Raw genomic sequence first — 19,123 nt, 5'->3', positions numbered from 1 at the left:
GTTGGAACCTGATGATCTTTAAGGTCCCTTCCAACCTTAACCATTTTATGATTCTATGAGGTCTTGAAGAACTTTTTCCTAATGTCTAACCTAAATCCACCCTTTTCTAGCCTAAAACTATTTTCCCTTGTCCTACTGTTACATGCCTTTGTGAACAGTTTTTCCCCCAGTCTTCTTATAGGCCCTTTCAGGTACTGGAAGGTTGCTATAAGGTCCCCCCGGTGTCTTCTCTTCTTTAGGCTGAACAACCCCAACTCCCTCAGCCTGTCTTCATGAGAGAGGTGCTCCAGCGCTATGATCATTTTCATGGCCCTCCTCTGGACACACTCCAACAGGTCCACATTCTTCTTGTGTTGGGGGCTCTAGAGCTGGACACACTACTCCAGGTGAGGTCTCACCAGGGCAGAATCCCCTCCCTGCCCTGCTAGCCACACTTGTTTCCATAGAATCACAGAATGGCTAGAGTTGGAAGGGACCTTAAAGATCACTGAGTTCCAACCCCCCCTGCATGGGCAGGGACACCTCCCACTAGATCAGGCTGCTCAGAGCCCCATCCAACCGGGCCTCGAACACTTCCAGGGATGGAACTTCCACAACTTCTCTAGGCAGCCTGTTCCAGCATCTCACTACCCTCACACTAAAGAATTTCCTCCTGATCTCTAACCTAAATCTCTCTTTCAGTTTAAAACTATTACCTCTTGTCCTCTCACTACAAGCCCTTGTAAAAAGTCCCTCCCCAGCTTTCCTGTAGGCCCCCTTCAGGTACTGAAAGCTGCTATGAGGTCCCCTCTCCAGGCTGAACAACCCCAACTCCCTCAGCCTGTCCTCATAAGAGAGGTGCTCCAGCCCTCCTCTGGACACGTTCCAACAGGTCCACATCTTTCTTGTGTTGGGGGCACCAGAGCTGGACACAGTATTCCAGGTGAGGTCTCACCAGGGCAGAGTAGAGGGGCAGAATCACCTCCCTGGCCCTGCTGGCCATACTTCTTTTAATGCAGCCCAGGATGCAGTTGGCCCCCTGGGCTGCGAGTGCACATTGGTGGCTCATGTCCAGCTTTTCTTCCACTAGTACCCCCAGGGATCCAGATTTGTAGAGCTATACTCTTCCAGTATAGGTCTACGGCATCCATTCATTTGGCTGTCCAAACTGCTATTGACCTTACGTATTTGTAACATTAGGCCACACTAAAAAAATAAAATTACACAGCCTGGAATCTCAGAGGATCTCAAGTCCAAGCCCCACAAACAGCAACTACTACCTCAAGCAGGTTGCTCAGGATTTGGCCCTACCAAGGACTGCAGGTCTCCAGGTTTGGAGATTTCTGCCCTCTCCGGGCCTTGCTCCATTGCTGGGGGAAACCTTCTTCATAGTATCTACTGGGAATTTCCCTTGATCCAGCTTGTGCTGTTGCCTCTAGTCCTGTCTCTGGGTGCAGCTCTTGGAAGAGCCTGATTATCTGCCCCTTCCCATCAGGCAGATGCCAGTAAGCCTGCCCCATTGCCCTTCCCTTCTCCAGGCTGCATCACCCCACTCTCCCAGCCGCACCTCATTCATTCTGACCTCCAGCTCCTCACTGATTTGGCAGCCTTGGCTGAACTTGCTCTTCTCTGTTTCTGCTGTGTCCTGAAGAGCCCAAACTGGACTCATTCAGTGCCCAGACATAGTCTCACAAGTGCCAAACAGGTGATTTTTTCAGAAGGAAGCTAACTACAAACCAACACTCACACTGATTTGCAGGTAGTAAAAAGGCACTTAGTTTATGAAGTATGCAACTACCTTAGCTCATTTTTCTGAGATTTCCTAGTCCACACAGTAAGGTGGCCAAGACCTGTCAGACAAATCACTCAGGCTGCCTCAAACTTGGGACACTCAAGGCTAGATATCTTAAGGAAGTGGGGGGGAAAAAATTTAAATATAAACAATTTAGAGTTTTCAAATTTCTCACTGAAAAAGCACTAACTGCTTTCTTGTCATGTGGAATGAAATTTAGCAAGATTTTAAGCTCTCCCTGTTATGGATCAAGGGAACTTTGGAGTTTAAAGATGCATCCAAGTCCAGCATTAATTATCTGGAAGCAGATGCAAAACCAGCTGCTGCCGATGTGTGGCACCTCATCAGCAAACCTAAGCATTGGTGCTACCTCAGCATATGAGGAAGAACACTGGACATCCATTTCTCTGACTACTTTCAGCAGCAGCTCATCTCCTGAAAACAGAACTTCTCACCATGACATTCAATACAGAAAATGCCAGAACAGGAACTGCAAACAAGAACTCTCTCAAGGACTGTTACCAAAACAGATTTTTCAGTAGAACCGCATGGCAGGATTCTGCTCACCTCTCGTTTGATGGGCTCTCCTTCACAATGGATCACGGTGTCTGGAGCCACTATACAGTATGGACTTGGATCTGTCTCCACCACTTTGAACTCCACCGCACGCATCCCTCCACGCACCAAGAAGATGTCACCTGTAAAACCCCCAACTTCAGAAGCCTGCTGCAACAGATGTCTGCAAAACGTCAATCCTTGTCCTACCAGCAGCCCCAGAGAATAAGGAAGTGGGTTACATAGGCATACACTTTTTTGGGGCGATTGAGCCTGGAGAAGAAAAGGCTCTGGGGAGACCTTGTAGTAGCCTTTCAGTACCTGAAGGGGGCCTATAGGAAAGCTGGGAAGGGGCTTTTCATTAGAGAGGGTAGTGATAGGACAAGGGGTAACGCTTTTAAACTGAAAGAGGGGAGATTTAGGTTAGACATCAGGAAGAAATTCTTCACCATGAGGGTAGTAAGGCACTGGAATAGGTTGCACAGGGAGGTTATGGAAGCCCCCTCCCTGGAGGTATTTAAGGCCAGGTTTGTGCAGCCTGGTCTAGTGTGAGGTGTCCCTGCTCATAGCAGGGGGGTTGGAACATGATGATCTTTAAGATCCCTTCTAATCTTAACCATTCTATGATTCTATAGTCACTCTCATGCAAACTTTGTCATCCAGCTGTTGGGGTTCTGTATTTTGTTGTGCTTGGTGTCAACTGTTCCTTCTCTCACTTTAATGTCACCTGTTACATGGTGTTTTTTCTTTAGTCCTTTGTTACTGTTTTCCTTCTGTCACTCATCTAAAATAGCTTTTTAGCTAACACTGTTTCTCCTCCAAACCTGAAGCAGCATCAAAACACTCATTTTAGTTTTTGAATCTCCATTAGCAAAACTTGCCCCTAGTCATCTTCAGCCCTGAGGAAACAGCCTCCCCAATAACTAACTCCACCTCTGATCTTTTATGACCAATTCTCATCTTGATGCAAATACCACCTTCTTAGCCTCTCCTCTCTGGTTCAGTGGGAAAGCCTAATGTAGGCCCTACCTGCCTGGTGTGGATTTGTTAGACCAAGAGCTGCTGATATGACTTTTGCAAGGAAACTGTGTATATTTAGGGGAGAGTTCAAGCTGACTGTGCTAACTTCATTGTGCTCAGCCATCAGAGATGTCCACCTTGCTCTGCCATTATTTTCAGTGATCTCATAAGATAAAGGCAACTCATCAAACATTCACAGAGACAAAGACCACTCATTCAAACATCTAGATATGAAAAGTTCATGATGAATGACAGGCAACTCAATTAGATGTTAAATACAAAAATTTAAATTTTATGCTCCTCTCTGAGCCGATCCTCCCTGCCTTTTTTTTTCCCCTTTGTTTTTTGGGGGGTTGTTGCTTTTCATATTGAGGGATTTAAGGGCACAGCTTCCCACCACCCCAGCATCCGCACAATTAACATTTGATTGAATGCTTTTACCTCGAATTGGTTTTTCTCCCATTTGATTGACAAGATACAGGCCAAAAGTTAACAATGTGAGAAAGGCAACTCAATCACACTTGAGATACCAAACATTCACAAGATAAAGACAACCTTAGATAAGAAAAAATCAGGAAGAGGTAAAAGAAACTCAATCATACAACTACAGAAAAACGGCAGGTTTATACTGGCCAAAATTTTAATTCTTATGTTTCGAAACTGCGGGGATTATCTGGAAAAACGGCGGGCTTGCGCATGTTTCAAAACAGCAAAACAAGCCTGAAAACCGTCAGTCTGGCCTCGCCATCTACCGGTCTGAGGATAGAATCGGCGGCAGGGTAGGAGGCGGCGAGAAGGTGCTGGCTGAAATCGTCCCTGTCCGTTTGGAATAATGTCAAGATAAGAGTATATCCTATAGTAACCTTAGGTGATTATAATACCAAAATACACACTCACTTATGAATAACTGCAGGGATTATCTGGAATAATATACAGTACTGCACTATGACTCTTAGCTAAACTGGGCTACAGAAGCTGGATAACTTCAACTTTTGTTTATGTCCTGGTTTGAGCCTGGATGAAGCCAATTTTCCTTTTACTGATTTTTTTTTTTTCCTTCAGTAAGCTTTCTTTTAACTCGAAGCAGAGTGTTCCAACTTGGAATGATAACAAACATTGGAATGTTTTCCTAACTGCTGGGGCTTCAAGGTCGCACCTTTACTCTGTCAGCTCAGACACTATGGGGAGATCTATGACCCCCCCCTAGGAGGCTGAGTTAGACAGCAAAATTGGCCAGAGATATTCCATTCCATAGATCTACATAAGCTCAGAGGAAGGTCAGAGATCACAGAAGACAACTTCCTTCCTCTTTTTGTCTTTCCCTTCTCTTCCATCCATGGCCAGCATCTGGGAAGGACTCAGTCCATCCATCACCCTCGACCCTTAGGGTCGAGCTCTCCTGACCCTCATCGCTCTCTGCTTCCTCCAGCAGCAGCTCCAGAATTTCTTGGGACTGTTCCAGCTCAGGGGAGTGCTGTGGGGAGTGCTGGGGGTGGGGGGAAGCGAGAGGCTTTTGCTCATATCTGAACATATCTGTATATAATTGTATATATTTTCTTATATCATTAGTGTTTAATTAAAGCTGTGTAGTTTAGTTTTCAATCCAGCCAAGTCTCTCTCTTTTTCTCTCTCTCCTTCCCTACCTGGGTGGGAGGGGATCGAGAGCATTGTTGTCAAACCCGAGTCAAACAGTGACAGTTTATACTGTATTAGGACCTATTTGTTCCAGCAGAAGTGCTACTAGCACAACTCTAAAAAGAGATTTTTTTTAATGCACTCTCCTAGTTATTAAATTACTTTGAAAAAGGGTGCCAGCGAGTATATCCAACCAACTGATGAATGTGCAGGCAACTCCCCAACCCCATCAAGTGGTAGCAACTCAGGAGAAAATCTCATTAAACTGAGCTCTACCTGAGCCTTTTCTGATGCTCTCCCATTCCACTTAGCAAAACAATGCAGAACTATCAAACTCCTCTGCCAGCCAGCAACAAATACCCCTCCTTCTTCTGAAGATTGGGAAAAAATTAAATCAGCAAAATCCCACTCTACATATGTCAGTCAAATGTTCTGTGGAATGTCTAAACTTCTAGAAATTCTCTTTATTCAGTCTCAGGACTAGCTCATGCTCACTGCCACAACTTTAATAACAGGTGTTATTACCTTTCCTGATGGGTCGGTATGCTTCCAGGAAGTATGGCTTGAGATAGACCTCAAACAGATTCCCTGTGATCCCTTCTACCGTGTCATCAATTGGCAGCACATGGATACGTTTGCCATATTTCACATCTGGGCAAGGCTGAATGCTGCAACAGAAGAAAACTCCAGTTAGCTATATCATCCTGGACTTAAACCCAAGTCTGGAAAAAAAAAGTGATGTCCTTTTCCAAGCCAGTAAGGACCCTCCAAAGCCCTGGTGAGGCTTCCTACCTGCATATGAATGCCAACAAGGCAAAAATCATGCCCATCAGAGTGCTAGACTTCACAACACATTCTTTCCTTTACTCCTCTCAGCCCTATCCAAAACTGCTGGGGAGTTTTATACTTTCTTCCTACTCGGTTAAAGACCAAAGGCCCCTTCCCCCTTTTTAAATAAACATTTCAGCAATTATTTTACAGCGTAGGCCAACAACCTACTGTAGTGACTGCTTAGAGCATCAAGCTGTGACAGAGGCAGAAAGTTCAAACTGGCTTTGCCAGCTAAGAAAAGCCTACGTGGAACTGCAGCTGAGCATGTGACTTCATATTCTACTTTGAGACTCTTAATAGATCATTTTGCCACATACTTTACAGAGAGGATATAGCAGAAGGGTAAAGGAAATACAGACTGCGTCAGAAGGAAAACAGTTGACAGACTACAAGCAGAAAGTGATTAGCACATGAATCTGGATTTTGGCAGAGGCAAGGCCACAGAAAGTAACACAATAAGTACTTAAAAATCGGCAAGAAAAACTTTGAGAGCAAGAGGTGTGAAAATTCTCTGACCCTTGCAACGAAGCCAAAACAATTGCTAACACATCTGGAAGGCTGAGAACCACTACAGACACAGTTTCAGCAGAGAAGGGGAGAGCACAGGTTTAACTGTCACTCTAGACATTACTCCAACAGTAACCTCACATCATGTAAAGATTCACCTTTATTTTAAATCCACAGACTGACTCAAAGCACTGTTCAGTTCCAACTACAATTGTATTTAAAACTTACATTTTCTAGTGGTAGAGAGATGGGTGGAACAGACTTGTTCCTCTCCTCTACAAAGTTCATATGAAACACATTTTGCATTTAAAGATTATTCCAGCTATCATCCCAGGAAGTCTAGTGTCAGAAACCAGGTTCCAGTTTTCCAGAACATGCATGATATTTCAGATTAGGAAGATGCTCAGGAGGAAGAGCTGTCAGCCCTTGCATATTTAAGTCTGCAAATTACCATTTTTATTTTTAAGAAATGCTCACGTTTTTCTCCCCACTCTCATCATGTATCATCTCAAGTATATACATATATATTCCAAGATATATACTTCAGTGCTTTTTCTGCAAGCATTGCGCAAAATTCCTGCAACACGCTTAAAGCATTTGTAATTTTAAAATTATTTTATAACAAAAATTGAAATATAAACAACCTTCAAGGATTGTTAATCTTTCTATTTGACTGCTTCATGTTTTTGTCACACAAGTTATCTTTTCCTCCATTTTACCAGTTGGAGGATTGAGGGCAGGCAGAAATAGATGCATAATGGATATCACTTTCTGGCTACAGGGCTGGTGGTGTCATGAGGGTTTTGGCTTTTATGACAATGAGATCTTCTATAAGGACTATAGCCTGCTAGGGTGGGATGGAATCCACCTGTCTAAAAGAGGCAGAAGAATCTTTGGCAGCAGGCTGGCCAGCTTTGTGAGGCATGCTTTAAACTGAAGGACTCAGGGGGTGCTCATGCCACCACAGACTACTGGGGAATAAGCCAGGGCAATCAGAGCAGAGAAAAATGTTCCTTAGCTGCCTCCCTAGATGTGAATCAAAAGACCAACCACCTGAAGTGTATATATACTAATGCATGCAGTCTGGGAATCAAACAGGAGAAACTGGAGCTCTGTGCCCAGTTAAAAAGTTACGGTATCATAGGAATAAGTGAAACATGGTGGGACAACTCACATGACTGGAGGACCGTGATGGATGGTTATAGGCTGTTTCGGAAAGACAGGCAGGGAAGAAGAGGTGGAAGAGTTGCACTCTATATTAAGGAGAACCTTGATTGCACAGAAGTCAACTACGGTGATTGTGGAAGCCCTATCGAATGCCTCTGGGTCAAAATCAGAGGGGTCATCTCCAAGGAGGATCTTACAGTAGGCATCTGCTACTGACCCCCAAACCAAAACAACATGACCAACGAAGCGATACTCTGGTTGCTCAGGCAAGCTTCAGGTCAACAAAGCCTGGTTCTTATGGGAGACTAACTACTCAGACATTTGCTGGAAGAACAATACAGTAATTCACATGTCATCCATCAAGTTCCTGGAATGCGTAGAGGACTGCTTCTTCACACAAATGTTAGATGTGCCAACCAGGAATGGGGCATTGCTGGACTTGCTACTCACTAACCAAGAAAACCTTCTTTGTAATATCTCAGTGTGAGGGACTGGTAAAACCTTTTGACCATTTTGTCTCCAACAACCAAGCAGCCAAAACAGGACGTACTCTGCAGAGGTGGGATAGTAAACTGTTTCTGGTAATTTTTCTAACAGTTGTGCAGCAGACATTTTACCACAATGGTTATGTAACCAATGCTCATGGAACATGCTCAGAACAAAGGGTGCATACCAGTCAAACGTATTATGGGATAGTGGGGCATGAGCAACCCCCTTCTTTTTCCCCTCAAAGAACTTCTGAGAAAACCCTACAGTTCATATGCAGGGGTATCTTGGACAAGGTTATAAAAGAGGGGGAGACCAGCCCCAGGCATGCACCCACCAGCAGAAGAATCCAGACAACTACCATCAAGACTCTTCACTGGATCCAATGGTGGTGATACTTGCCTTCTTTCTCTCTCCCTCTCTCCTTTCTTTCTCTCTTCCATTTCTTCTCTTCCTCTTACCTTTTTGTTAGATGTTAAGCGGTGTTATCATACCTCTTTTTTAGGTGTTAAGCGTTGCTATCTTACCTTGCTGTTAGATGTTAAGCTTTTTATCTGGGATATCAGCTACTCCAAATTAGCCATGCCTGTGTTTTAAGCCAAACATCAAATAAAGCATCTTTTGACCATTTAGGAGCCATTGTCGTGACTCCCATCCCAGGGTTCCCCAAGTGAAATGGGGTGTTGAATTTTTCTGTCCCTCCTGAGAAACTGATTCCTGGGTACTGCAACAGACTATCTAAAAGATCATTTCCCCTGAGCCCACCAAGTGGGACAGGACACTGTTAGTGACAGCCTTGGCTGCAGTGATCACAATACTGTGGAGATCAGGATCCTGCTGAGCATGCTGAAGGTTAGTACCAAGACAAAGGTTTTAGATTTCAGAAGAGCAAACTTCAGCTCACTCAGGGCTCAGCTGAAAGGGATTCCGTGGGGCATTTCCATGGAGGACAAAGGAGCTAGCGAGTGCTGGAAGTTTTTCAAGAACAGTCCTAGAAACATAAAATCAGTTCATCCTCTTTAAAGGCAATGGAAGTAGGTAGAGCAAGAGATCCTCTTGCTTAAACTGCAAGCTTCTGGGTCTGCTCAGAACCAAAAGGGAAGTGTACCAGAGATGGAAAAGTGGAATAACACCCATTGAAATTACAAGGACATTAGCAGGGCATGCAGAAATGCAGTTAGAAAAGCAAAAGCTCAACTCAAATTTAAATTGGCCAGGTGTCAAAAACTACAAGGGTTCTTCAGATACATAAACAATAAGCAGAAACAGAAGAATATTGGCCCACTGTTAAACAGGAGAGGTGAACTAGTCACCAACAACGCTCTTTCTTCACCTCTGTCTTTACCAGTGCTATTGGGCCCCAGGCCATGGGAACAAAAATCGAGGTTGATGGAAACACTGACTCACCATCAGTGAAAGAACAGTTGGTATGCAAATTATTACAACAGCTTGACCCATACGAATTGATGGCCCCAGATGCCATCCACTCTAGGGTGTTAAGAGAGCTGGCTGACATCGTTGTAAGGCCACATTCCATAATCTTTGGGAAATTGTGGAGATCAAGGGAAGTCTGGCTAATGTCATCCCCATCTACAAGAAGGGTTCAAAAAAGGACCCAGGTAATTATAGGCCCATCAGCCTTATTTCAGTCCCTGGGAAAGTTACGGAATTAATCCTCCTGGGGACTGTCACAAGTCAAATGAAGCACATGATTGGGAAAAGCCAGCATGGATTCACTAGGGGAAAATCATGCTTAACAAACCTGATTCCCTTCTATGACAAAGTAATCCTCTCAGTTGATGTGGGCTGAGTGGTAGACATTGTCTACCTGAATTCTCCAAGGCTTGATATGATCCACCGCAGCCTCCTCTTAGAGGAACTGATGCATTAGGGTCTAGACAAGAGTTCTGGTTTGGTTTAGTGGGGTTTTTTTGGTAGTGGGGGAAGGGTGCCAGAAGTGGCTCCAGTAAGAAGGTAAGAAGCTCTCCCTGCTCCAAAACCCAGCCAAAGAGCCATTAAAGGGACAATAGATGTGCCTCAGAAATTATCATACCAGAGAATTCATATAACACTTGAGCAGAGAAAGAAGGGGGAGAAGAGTTGTGCTGGAGGAAAAGAGCAATGCTGGGTGGTTGGTGAGGAAGAAGGTGCCCTAGCAGAAGTTTCCCTGCAACCCATGGCGAAATGGCAGGCTGTCCCTCTGCACTCATGGAGAAACGTGTTGGAACATTCCCTGAAGGCTCCAGGAGGGATGAACTTGGCCAGTGGACTTGGATTTTGTGGCCAGTGCATTTGCTGCCTGTGGACTCTAATTGCGCAGCTTTGGAAGACCCAAGAGCCAGGGGAGTTGGCTGTTCCCGAAGAAGCCCGTGACTCTGTGAGAAGTCCATGCTGGAGCAGCTTGCTCTAGACCTCGTGGGAAGGACTCATGAAGGAGAGGTTCGTGGAAGACTCTCTCCCATGGGAGGGACTCCGTGGGGAAGCAGGGAAGGACTGTAAGGAATCCTTCTTCCTGAGGAGGAAGGCGTGGCAAGAACTACCAGCCTGTGAACTAACTCTAAACCCCATCCCCTGTCCCCCTGTGCCGCTGGGGGGAAGGAGGGAGAGAAACCGGGAACATAGTGATTTGGGCCCAGGAATAAGGGAGGGGTGGGGTAACATATGCAAGCACTGCTCTTTGTGTTGTCTATGTCCTGTGTGTGTTTGATTAGTGTGAAATTATTTTTTCCCCAAGTTGAGTCTGTTTTGCCCGGGACCTTAATCGGTGAAGAACCCTCCTTGTCCTTTGTCTCGACCCAGGAGCTTTGTCCTCCTCATCCCAGAGTGTGTGGGGAGAGGGAGTTGAGTGAGCGGCCATGTGGCTCTTCCTTTTGTTGTCATATTGTCCCAAACCACAACAACAAGTGGTCTGTGTGATGGATAGGGAGGAGCTGGCTGATAGGCCACACTCTGAGGATGATAGTAAACATTTCCTGGCAACAAACAGTTGCAACCAGTCACAAGCGGGGTCCCCCAGGGATTGATATTGGGCCCAACGCTGTTTAACATCTTCATAAGTGACCTGAATGACAGGATCAAGAGCACCCTGATGAATTTTGCAGATGACACCAAGATGAGTAGGGAAGTAGACACTCCAGAAGGGAGAGCCACCCTCCAGAAAAACCTGGACAGGCTGGAAGAGTGGGCTAACAAGAACCTTATGAAGTTCAAGATGGACAAGTGTAAGGTTTTGCACCTGGGAAAACATAACCCAGGAGCACAGTTCAGACTGGGATCCACCTGACTGGAGAGTAGCTCTGTGGAAAGGGACCTGGGGGTCTTGGTGGATAACAGGCTCAACATGAGTGAACAGTGCGCTGCAGTGGCAAAGGAAGCCAACAGGATACTGAGCTGTATCAACAAGGGCATCACCAGCAGAGATAAAGTCATCATCCTGCTCTACTTGGAGCTTATCAGACCACACATTGAGTATTGTGTTCAGTTTTTGTACCCGCTCTACAAGAAGGGTGCAGAAAGGCTTGAGAGGATCTAGAGAAAGGCCATGAAGATGATCAAAGGACTGGGAAGCTTGCCGTATGAGGAAAGGATGAGAGAACTGGGTTTATTCAGCTTTGAGAGAAGAAGGCTTAGGGGAGACCTTATTGCCTTGTTCAGGAACTTAAAGGGTGACAACAAGAAGATGGAGACTCCCTATTTACAGGGAGTCACATGGAAAAGAAGAGGGGTAATGAATGCAAGTTACTCCTGGAGAGATCCCAATTGGACACAAGAGGTAAATTTTTCACTATGGAAACAGGCAGACAATGGAATAATCAACCCAGGGAAGTGGTAGATTCCCCAACACTAGAAACATTTAAGACTCAGCATGACAGGGTGCTGGGCCATCTCATTTAAACTCTGTTCCTACCCAGAAAGATTGGACCAGATGATCCTTGAGGTCCCCTCCAACCTGGAATTCTATGATTTCTAGAAAGTTTTAACTTCTGTTTGCCATAGGGCAACTCAGTGCTTGAGCTAACCATACTATGAGATCCATTACAATATTGCTTACTGCATTCCATAGTTAACACTGTGAACTTTAAAAATTTAGATAGGAAAAACTTGTGAATTCATCTGAGTGTGCACAAGTCTATGGGACCTGATGAGGTCCATTCACAGGTCCTGAGGGAGCTAGCAGATGCAGTTGCTAAGCCTCTGTCCACCATATTTGAGAGGTCATGGTGGTCTGGTGAGGTTCCCACCAATTAGAAAAAAAGTAGCACAGCCCCTATTTTTAAAAAGGGGGGAAAGGAAAACCCAGGGAACTACAGGCCAGTCAGTCTCACCTCTGTGCCTGGCAAGATCATGGAACAGATCCTCCTGGGAAATCTGCTAAGGCACATGGAAAATAAGGAGGTGATTGGTGACAGCCAACATGGCTTCGCTAAGGGCAAATCTCTTTGTTGCAGACATGGACAGTGGGATTGAGTGTAACCTAAGCAAGTTTGCTGCTGATACCAAGCTGTGTGGAGTAGTTGACACCCAAGAGGGAAGGGATGCCATCCAGAGGGACCCTGACAGGCTGGAGAGGTGGGTTTGTGCAAACTGTATGAAGTTCAACAAGGCCAAGTGCAAGGTCCTGCACCTGGGTTGCCGCAACCCCAGGCACAAATACAGGCCAGGGGGAGAATGGCGAGAGAGCAGTCCTGAGGAGAAGGACTTGGGGGTGGTAGTAGATGAGAAGCTCAACATGAGCTGCCAGTGTGACTCACAGCCTAGAGGGCCAACCACATCCTGGGCTGCATCAAAAGAAGTGTGGCCAGCAGGGCGAGGGAGGGGATTCTGCCCCTCTGCTCTGGTGAGACCCCACCTGGAGTACTGTGTACAGCTCTGGAGCCTTCAGCACAGGAAAGACATGGAGCTGTTGGAGAGGGTCCAGAGAAGGGCCATGAAGATGATCAGAGGGCTGGAGCACCTCTGCTATGAATACAGGCTGAGGGAGTTGGGGCTATTCAGCCTGGAGAAGACAAGGCTCTGGGGAGACCTTGTAGTAGCCTTTCAGTACCTGAAGGGGGCCTATAGAAAAGCTGGGAAGGGGCTTTTCATTAGAGAGGGTAGTGATAGGACAAGGGGTAACGCTTTTAAACTGAAAGAGGGGAGATTTAGGTTAGACATCAGGAAGAAATTCTTCACCATGAGGGTAGTAAAGCACTGGAACAGGTTGCCCAGTGAGGTTGTGGAAACCCCCTCCCTGGAGGTTTTTAAGGCCAGGTTGGATGAGGCCTTGTGCATCCTGGTCCAGTGTGAGGTGTCCCTGCTCATAGCAGAGAGGGTGGAACCTGATGATCTTTAAGGTCCCTTCCAATCTTAACAGTTCTATGACTCTGTGAGTGTAAATTTTGGAAGAAGACTGACAGCAGTGGGGTAATTGAACTATTTAATTTAATGGCAGGACCTGGGCTCATGAAGGTCATGACGAGACTTCAAGAATTTTTATCATATTTTAGTATTAATCTGAATATGCATACAGTAAGAAACACACACAAAAGTAAACTGAGATCCCTTATGTGTCTTACACACACACTTGAAAATATTGCTGTGATCTCCTCTGTAAGATGTAAGAATACTTCCTGCAGACCCTGTCTTTGCTACAGATTGAATCAATTCAGAGCCAGCACAGAAATTATTTAGGCAACCCAGGGATATGCAACAGTTAGGGAGCCCTCACCTGATCACGTCACCCAGGCGTACTCTAAGGTTGTTGCGAACAACCCTATTCATGCGAATCTTCTCATCTGAGCAGGTATCATCTGACAGAACAATGCAGACTGCTTCTCTCCTCTTCTTTCCTTTTAGCAGGACAGTGTCTCCTCTGAACAGCTGCAATTCATCCATTTTTCCCTGTAAACAATAACAGCATTAGAACAAGCTTTTGACAAAACAAGAATTCAAGCATTTGAAGGAGAGCTATTTAACTTTGAAGAATTACATCTTGGAAGCTATGTACTAGATCTACAAAGACAGAGGCTCCTACTACACCAGTCAAGAGCTAATCCTGAAGCCAGATTAAGGGCACAAGGCTCAACTGAATCCTGAAAGTTGAAAATCAAAATATATTTTTATTATGGAAAAGCATTAGAAAACAAGACAACCCACCTCCCTCATTTGTAACTGCTGCAGCTTCTGACACAAATACTTAGATTTGCATTGCAAAGTTACATTTCAAGTTAATAGACAGCAACAGTTTGCATATTACCAGATTAAATGCTTTGTTTTTATAGATGACACACCTGGGACAGTGACACGACACTGTTGTCTTCATTGATGGCTTCATCAACAATTAACCGATTGGGCCTGTTCTTCTGCTTCAGAATAGCAGTCGATAAGTCATCCGCTTTAGAACTGGCAAAGAAAACATAAGTTATTGAACCCAAGTGATATCACTCCTCCCTATCTAGCCACCTCCCTGTTTTGGTCTCCATGTTCTACAGGTTTCTTTGTTTTGTGTTTTAGAAACAATACTTGTTTATAAGACAAAGGAGAATATTATTCCCAGGTAACAGTTTTGGGAGGTCAAAGCAGAATGTGTTCTGTCACTAAATATAACTACTGGCCTCAAATGGAAATAGTTATGAAGCTATCTATGAAAAGAAGTCATCAGTGAGATGTTGCTGACTGTAAGAATTAGTCACTCATCTGAAATCACATGTAACCACTGTCACCGAAACAAAAGTTCAAGTCTATTTGGTGTTAATTCACAGATAAATAGGGGAATTAAAGGACAATGCTCATGCTCCCCTGACAGGAAGAGTTGTAAGAGTTCAGCCTGTCAAGGCCTATTAATTAAACCTAGCAATCCAGTAGAAATATTCAAGTTCTCACAAAAAACAGGGTTTTCACTTTTAAATTTTTTTTTAGGATATAAGCACCTTTCCATAACACCTTCGCAGGAGTCACTGCAGCTCTAGCCCACTACACCACAAGAAATATGACAGATAATTTGTTTGCCTTGTGGCAGAGAGGGACCTGGGGATCCTGGTTGATGGCAAACTGAAGATGAGCCAGCAGTGTGCCCTGGCAGCCAGGAGGGCCAACCATGTCCTGGGGTGCATCAAGCAGAGCATTGCCAGCCAGTCAAGGGAGGTGATCGTCCTGCTCTATTCTGCACTGGTGTGGCCTCACCTTGAGTACTGCATGTAATTTTGGGCACCGCAATATAAAAAGGATATCAAGCTATTGGAGAGTGTCCAAACGAGAGCCACAAGGATGGTGAAGGGTCTGGAAGGTATGACTTATGAGGAGCAGCTAAGGTCATTTGGATTATTCAGCTTGGAGGAGGCTGAGGGGTGATCTCATTGCAGTGTATGGCCTCCTCATAAGGGGAAGAGATGGGGCAAGTACTGACCTCTTCACTCCTGTGACCAATGACAGGACTCAGGGAAATGGCAGGAAGCTGAATCAGGGGAGGTTTATGTTAGATATCAGGAAATGTTTTTTCCCCAGAGGGTGGTTGAACACTGGAACAAGCTCCCCAGGGAAGTGGTCACAGCACCAAGCCTGCCTGAGTTCAAGAAACATTTGGATGATGCTCTCTGGCACATGGTGTGATTCTTGGGGTGCCCTACACAGGGACAGGCAGGAGTTGGATTCAATGATCCTGATGGGTCCCTTCCAACTCAGCATATTCTATTCTATGATTCACAAAAAGAAGCACATCAAACAACAAGGAAATGGAAGAAAGGCAGATTAAGCGATTTCCTTCAAAATCTAATACAGCAAATAATTCACTTGATGAAAGAAATATCAACTTGGACCACCTGATTCTCAAGGAGCTCTTGGAAATTATATGTTACCCAGCCACAACAACAGCAGACTGTTGTAACTTCCCTTGGTGGTCATCTGACTACTTTCTCAAAGTGCCAGTGACTAAGGTCAGAACAAGAAGTCTGAAGTCTGTATAGTTTGGTTTGATTCTCACCAAAAAGAAAAAATAAGATCTTCCTTTGCCCTAAGCAAGTGGCAAGCACCAGCAAAGAGAAGGAAGCTTTGTGGACAACTGTGTTGGCTGTACACTTTGGCTCCATTTCTCTGTTTTAGGGATAAACTAACCAGAAGAAATCAAACCATGAGTGAAGTGACAGAGCAAGAAGCTACACAGCACAAATGCAGACTGTGGCAGCAGTGCTTCACTTGGCATGCTCGCTGCATTTTGAAAATTACATCAGAGAAGTGACATACCTACAGTGCGATGCTACCTGAGGTCCCCTTACAATAGAGATTTTCCAAGACAGACTACACAGTATTGACTAATTTCTCTGACACGTAAAAGGGGGAACAACACCAAGCAAAACTATGAGAGCAGTCAGCTTCTTTCCAAAAGGTTTTCAAGCTTTGCATAAGCCCTGGTAGCGTAAGAAATGTGTTGGAAATAAGGCAACATTATTTTAAATGAACAAAAGGAGAAGTTGTAAAACATGTCTTTCCAGGATTGCTAGTGTTGGGAAAGTTGCCTTTTTCTTTTCTTCATTAAAGAGTGCAAGAGGCAACATCCATCCATTTCAATGATCATGTGAGATGTTACAGATCCATTCTCTAAACCCAAAAAGACACAAGAAAGGCTGCTGGATACATCCAGGAAGGAGCTCATGAATTCCATCTTCAACCTAAAATGTGGTCTTGGTAGAGTCCTAAAGGGTCTGGGATTTCCAGGAAAACTGAGAGCACAATAAGAAAACTGAAACAAATACATCCTCAGACCAGACAGGATCTTGTGGTTAAAATAGTGGATAAAAATCAGCAAACTACTTGTAAGGACTTTGCCTCAGCATTAGTTGCTGGACACTGAAAATTAATTTAGCAGGTAGATTTTAAAACCTGAGCTAAAAGACATCAGAAAGAAACAATTTAGCCTGTTCAAAGTGTAAATGTAAATCATACCTCTCTGTGCATGAGATGTGGATCCAAAGGCCTTTTGATAAGAAACCCCAGCCAGACTATGGCTACATAAATTGTCACTGAAACCAAGTGGCTGGCACTCAGAATTCAGAGATTGCTGTGCAGCCTAAAAAATGGAAGAGGAACTAGGCAAGAAGCAGAAGCTTTTGGACTAAACTTTCAATAAAACAAAAGCTGTATAAATCAGATACCTTCTGATATACAACAGTGCTGAACAGCATGGCAAGAGGTTCACTTGTTTCTGCTGAATGCGAGAAAAAAAGTTTTAGTACTGAAGAACTGAATCTGCAGTTTCCTAAGTAAGAAGCAAGAGCTAGATCAATGCTGTCAGTATGTTACTGCACTTAAAGCAATTTAAAAGCTTGGAAGCATTAAAGATGGAATAAAGGTCTCCAAGAAACAGCATGCAAACATCTAGATGTGCAAGGTCAGCTTCAGTTATCTGACTTAGTTCTGCAGACAAAGAAATTAAATGACAGCTGCACAGGAGAGTGATGTTATTGCTCCTACAGACAAATGTAAGGACTTTGACAGACAAGCACTACTCATCTTCTAGTAGAAGTTTATAATATTATTACCACCATTTACCCTCACTGCATCTCTCCTGGGGGTTCCCCATGCTGTAACTGAAATTACGGAGCAAAATATGTCTGTGCACCTCAACCATGTTCAGACAATCCCCAACAACTATGCATCAGAAAAGGAGAGCCTGAACTGAAAATACTAAGCCTAAGGCATTGGTTGGGGTTCTCTCCTGCCAACTTCGTAATGTGTGCTGGTAAAATTCAGCAAAGGGTAGGACAGACAGCTAACCTAGGTAATTTTTCAAGCTCCTCAATGAGTTTCCAGTCAGAGAGTGCCTGGTGTAATTCCTCTAGATCATCTCTCCTACTCACCCCTTTTGTCAGAGATCCCCTTATTCAGCATGTGATAATGCCCAGAGGCTATGTATTGTGGTGGGACAGTATGAAGTGAGAGCAGAAAGTAATTACTGATTCCTTTGAAAACAACTACCAATCTCCAAAGCTCCACAAAAAATAGGGAACTAAGCTGTTTCTGCAAGTTCATGCTAAATATACAACAAAAAGTCACCAACTCAAAAAGATTCCAGCTTCAGTAACAAAAGTGAAAACAGTCATGCCTTCTGTATGCCAGTGTGCCTTTTTATCAACACCCTCATGAATTCACTTCCAAGATAAAACCTGTCAGCGGTTTCTTACCTCCTGAACATCCATGTTACAGACTGAGCTACTTTCCCCAAGTATTAGAAGAAATCCATAAAACATTTAATCCATTGAATTCAAATGAGAGAAGTATCTGACAACTGCAGACACTGGAATGGCACATGACAACCAAGCAATAAGTTCATACACATGCTCAAGATGCCAAGTTCTCAAATACAAGTTCCCAGACCGGTATGCACACAAAAACGAGCATCTCTTCAGAAACCACACTCTATTAGCTCTTGCAACGCTACTCTCTGTGCTAAAGCTCAATTCAGCAAGATGGCTGCCAACAGCATTGACTCAAAAATTGCAACTAAAAAGTAACTGTTGTCCAATTGCAGAGTAATTTTTGTTGATTCCTATGTGGTGAGAACAACTTTGCAAAACTAGAAATTTCTTTTTAAAGACACCGTTTGCCTCATTCAGACTCAAAATATGCCTTTGAGACCATCACAAGCTCTACCACGGACGCTAAATTCTTGCACACCTTGCTGCAACTTAGTAAGACCAAGGAGGTCTAAAGTGCAGGACTTGCAAAAGAAAATAAGATAAACCACGGACACTAAAGGGACTAAGAGTGCCTCTGGCAAGGCCAACAAGTCACTTAAAATATTCTTGGATTTAGGAAATTATCTTTAGATTCTATGTTACTCCTCTCAAGGGGCAATGAAGTAGCTTGCGCACGTGGGCTAGGAGCCGAGACCAGTATTACTCAAATAATTTTTGAGGAGCACAAAAGATGACCCTCAGCCTAGAACTGAAAACAGCACGGCAAGACACCGGAGACAAAAATATAGCCGATTGCCTCAGCTGCCACCGAAGCCAGCCCAACGTATCTGCCTCTTCAAATGCCAAGTCATTTCTAGCCCAGACCCGATGGCCACTGCAGACCTGCGGGTAGAAGGCTAGGACATACCTCTGCCCTCTCGCTACCTCGCCAGCAACGGCGCGTTGCTTTTCCCGGCCTGGAAGACAAAGCCCTCCCTGGCTG

The 19,123-nt window shown here is 44.5% G+C and overlaps 1 protein-coding gene across 1 annotated transcript in view; it reads right to left on the bottom strand.

Annotated features, from left to right (window-relative positions):
* Nucleotides 1–19,123, bottom strand: part of LOC127395166 (transitional endoplasmic reticulum ATPase-like) — a 44,830-nt gene that overhangs the window by 25,160 nt on the left and 547 nt on the right. Inside the window, 4 exon segments of the mRNA XM_051641669.1 lie at nucleotides 2,339–2,469; nucleotides 5,507–5,649; nucleotides 13,680–13,852; nucleotides 14,242–14,353. Coding sequence (XP_051497629.1) covers nucleotides 2,339–2,469; nucleotides 5,507–5,649; nucleotides 13,680–13,852; nucleotides 14,242–14,353 — 559 coding nt within the window.

The sequence above is a fragment of the Apus apus genome, chromosome W, assembly GCF_020740795.1.
Source record: "Apus apus isolate bApuApu2 chromosome W, bApuApu2.pri.cur, whole genome shotgun sequence".
Lineage (NCBI taxonomy): Eukaryota > Metazoa > Chordata > Aves > Apodiformes > Apodidae > Apus > Apus apus.
This window is presented reverse-complemented; position numbering and strand designations above follow the sequence as displayed.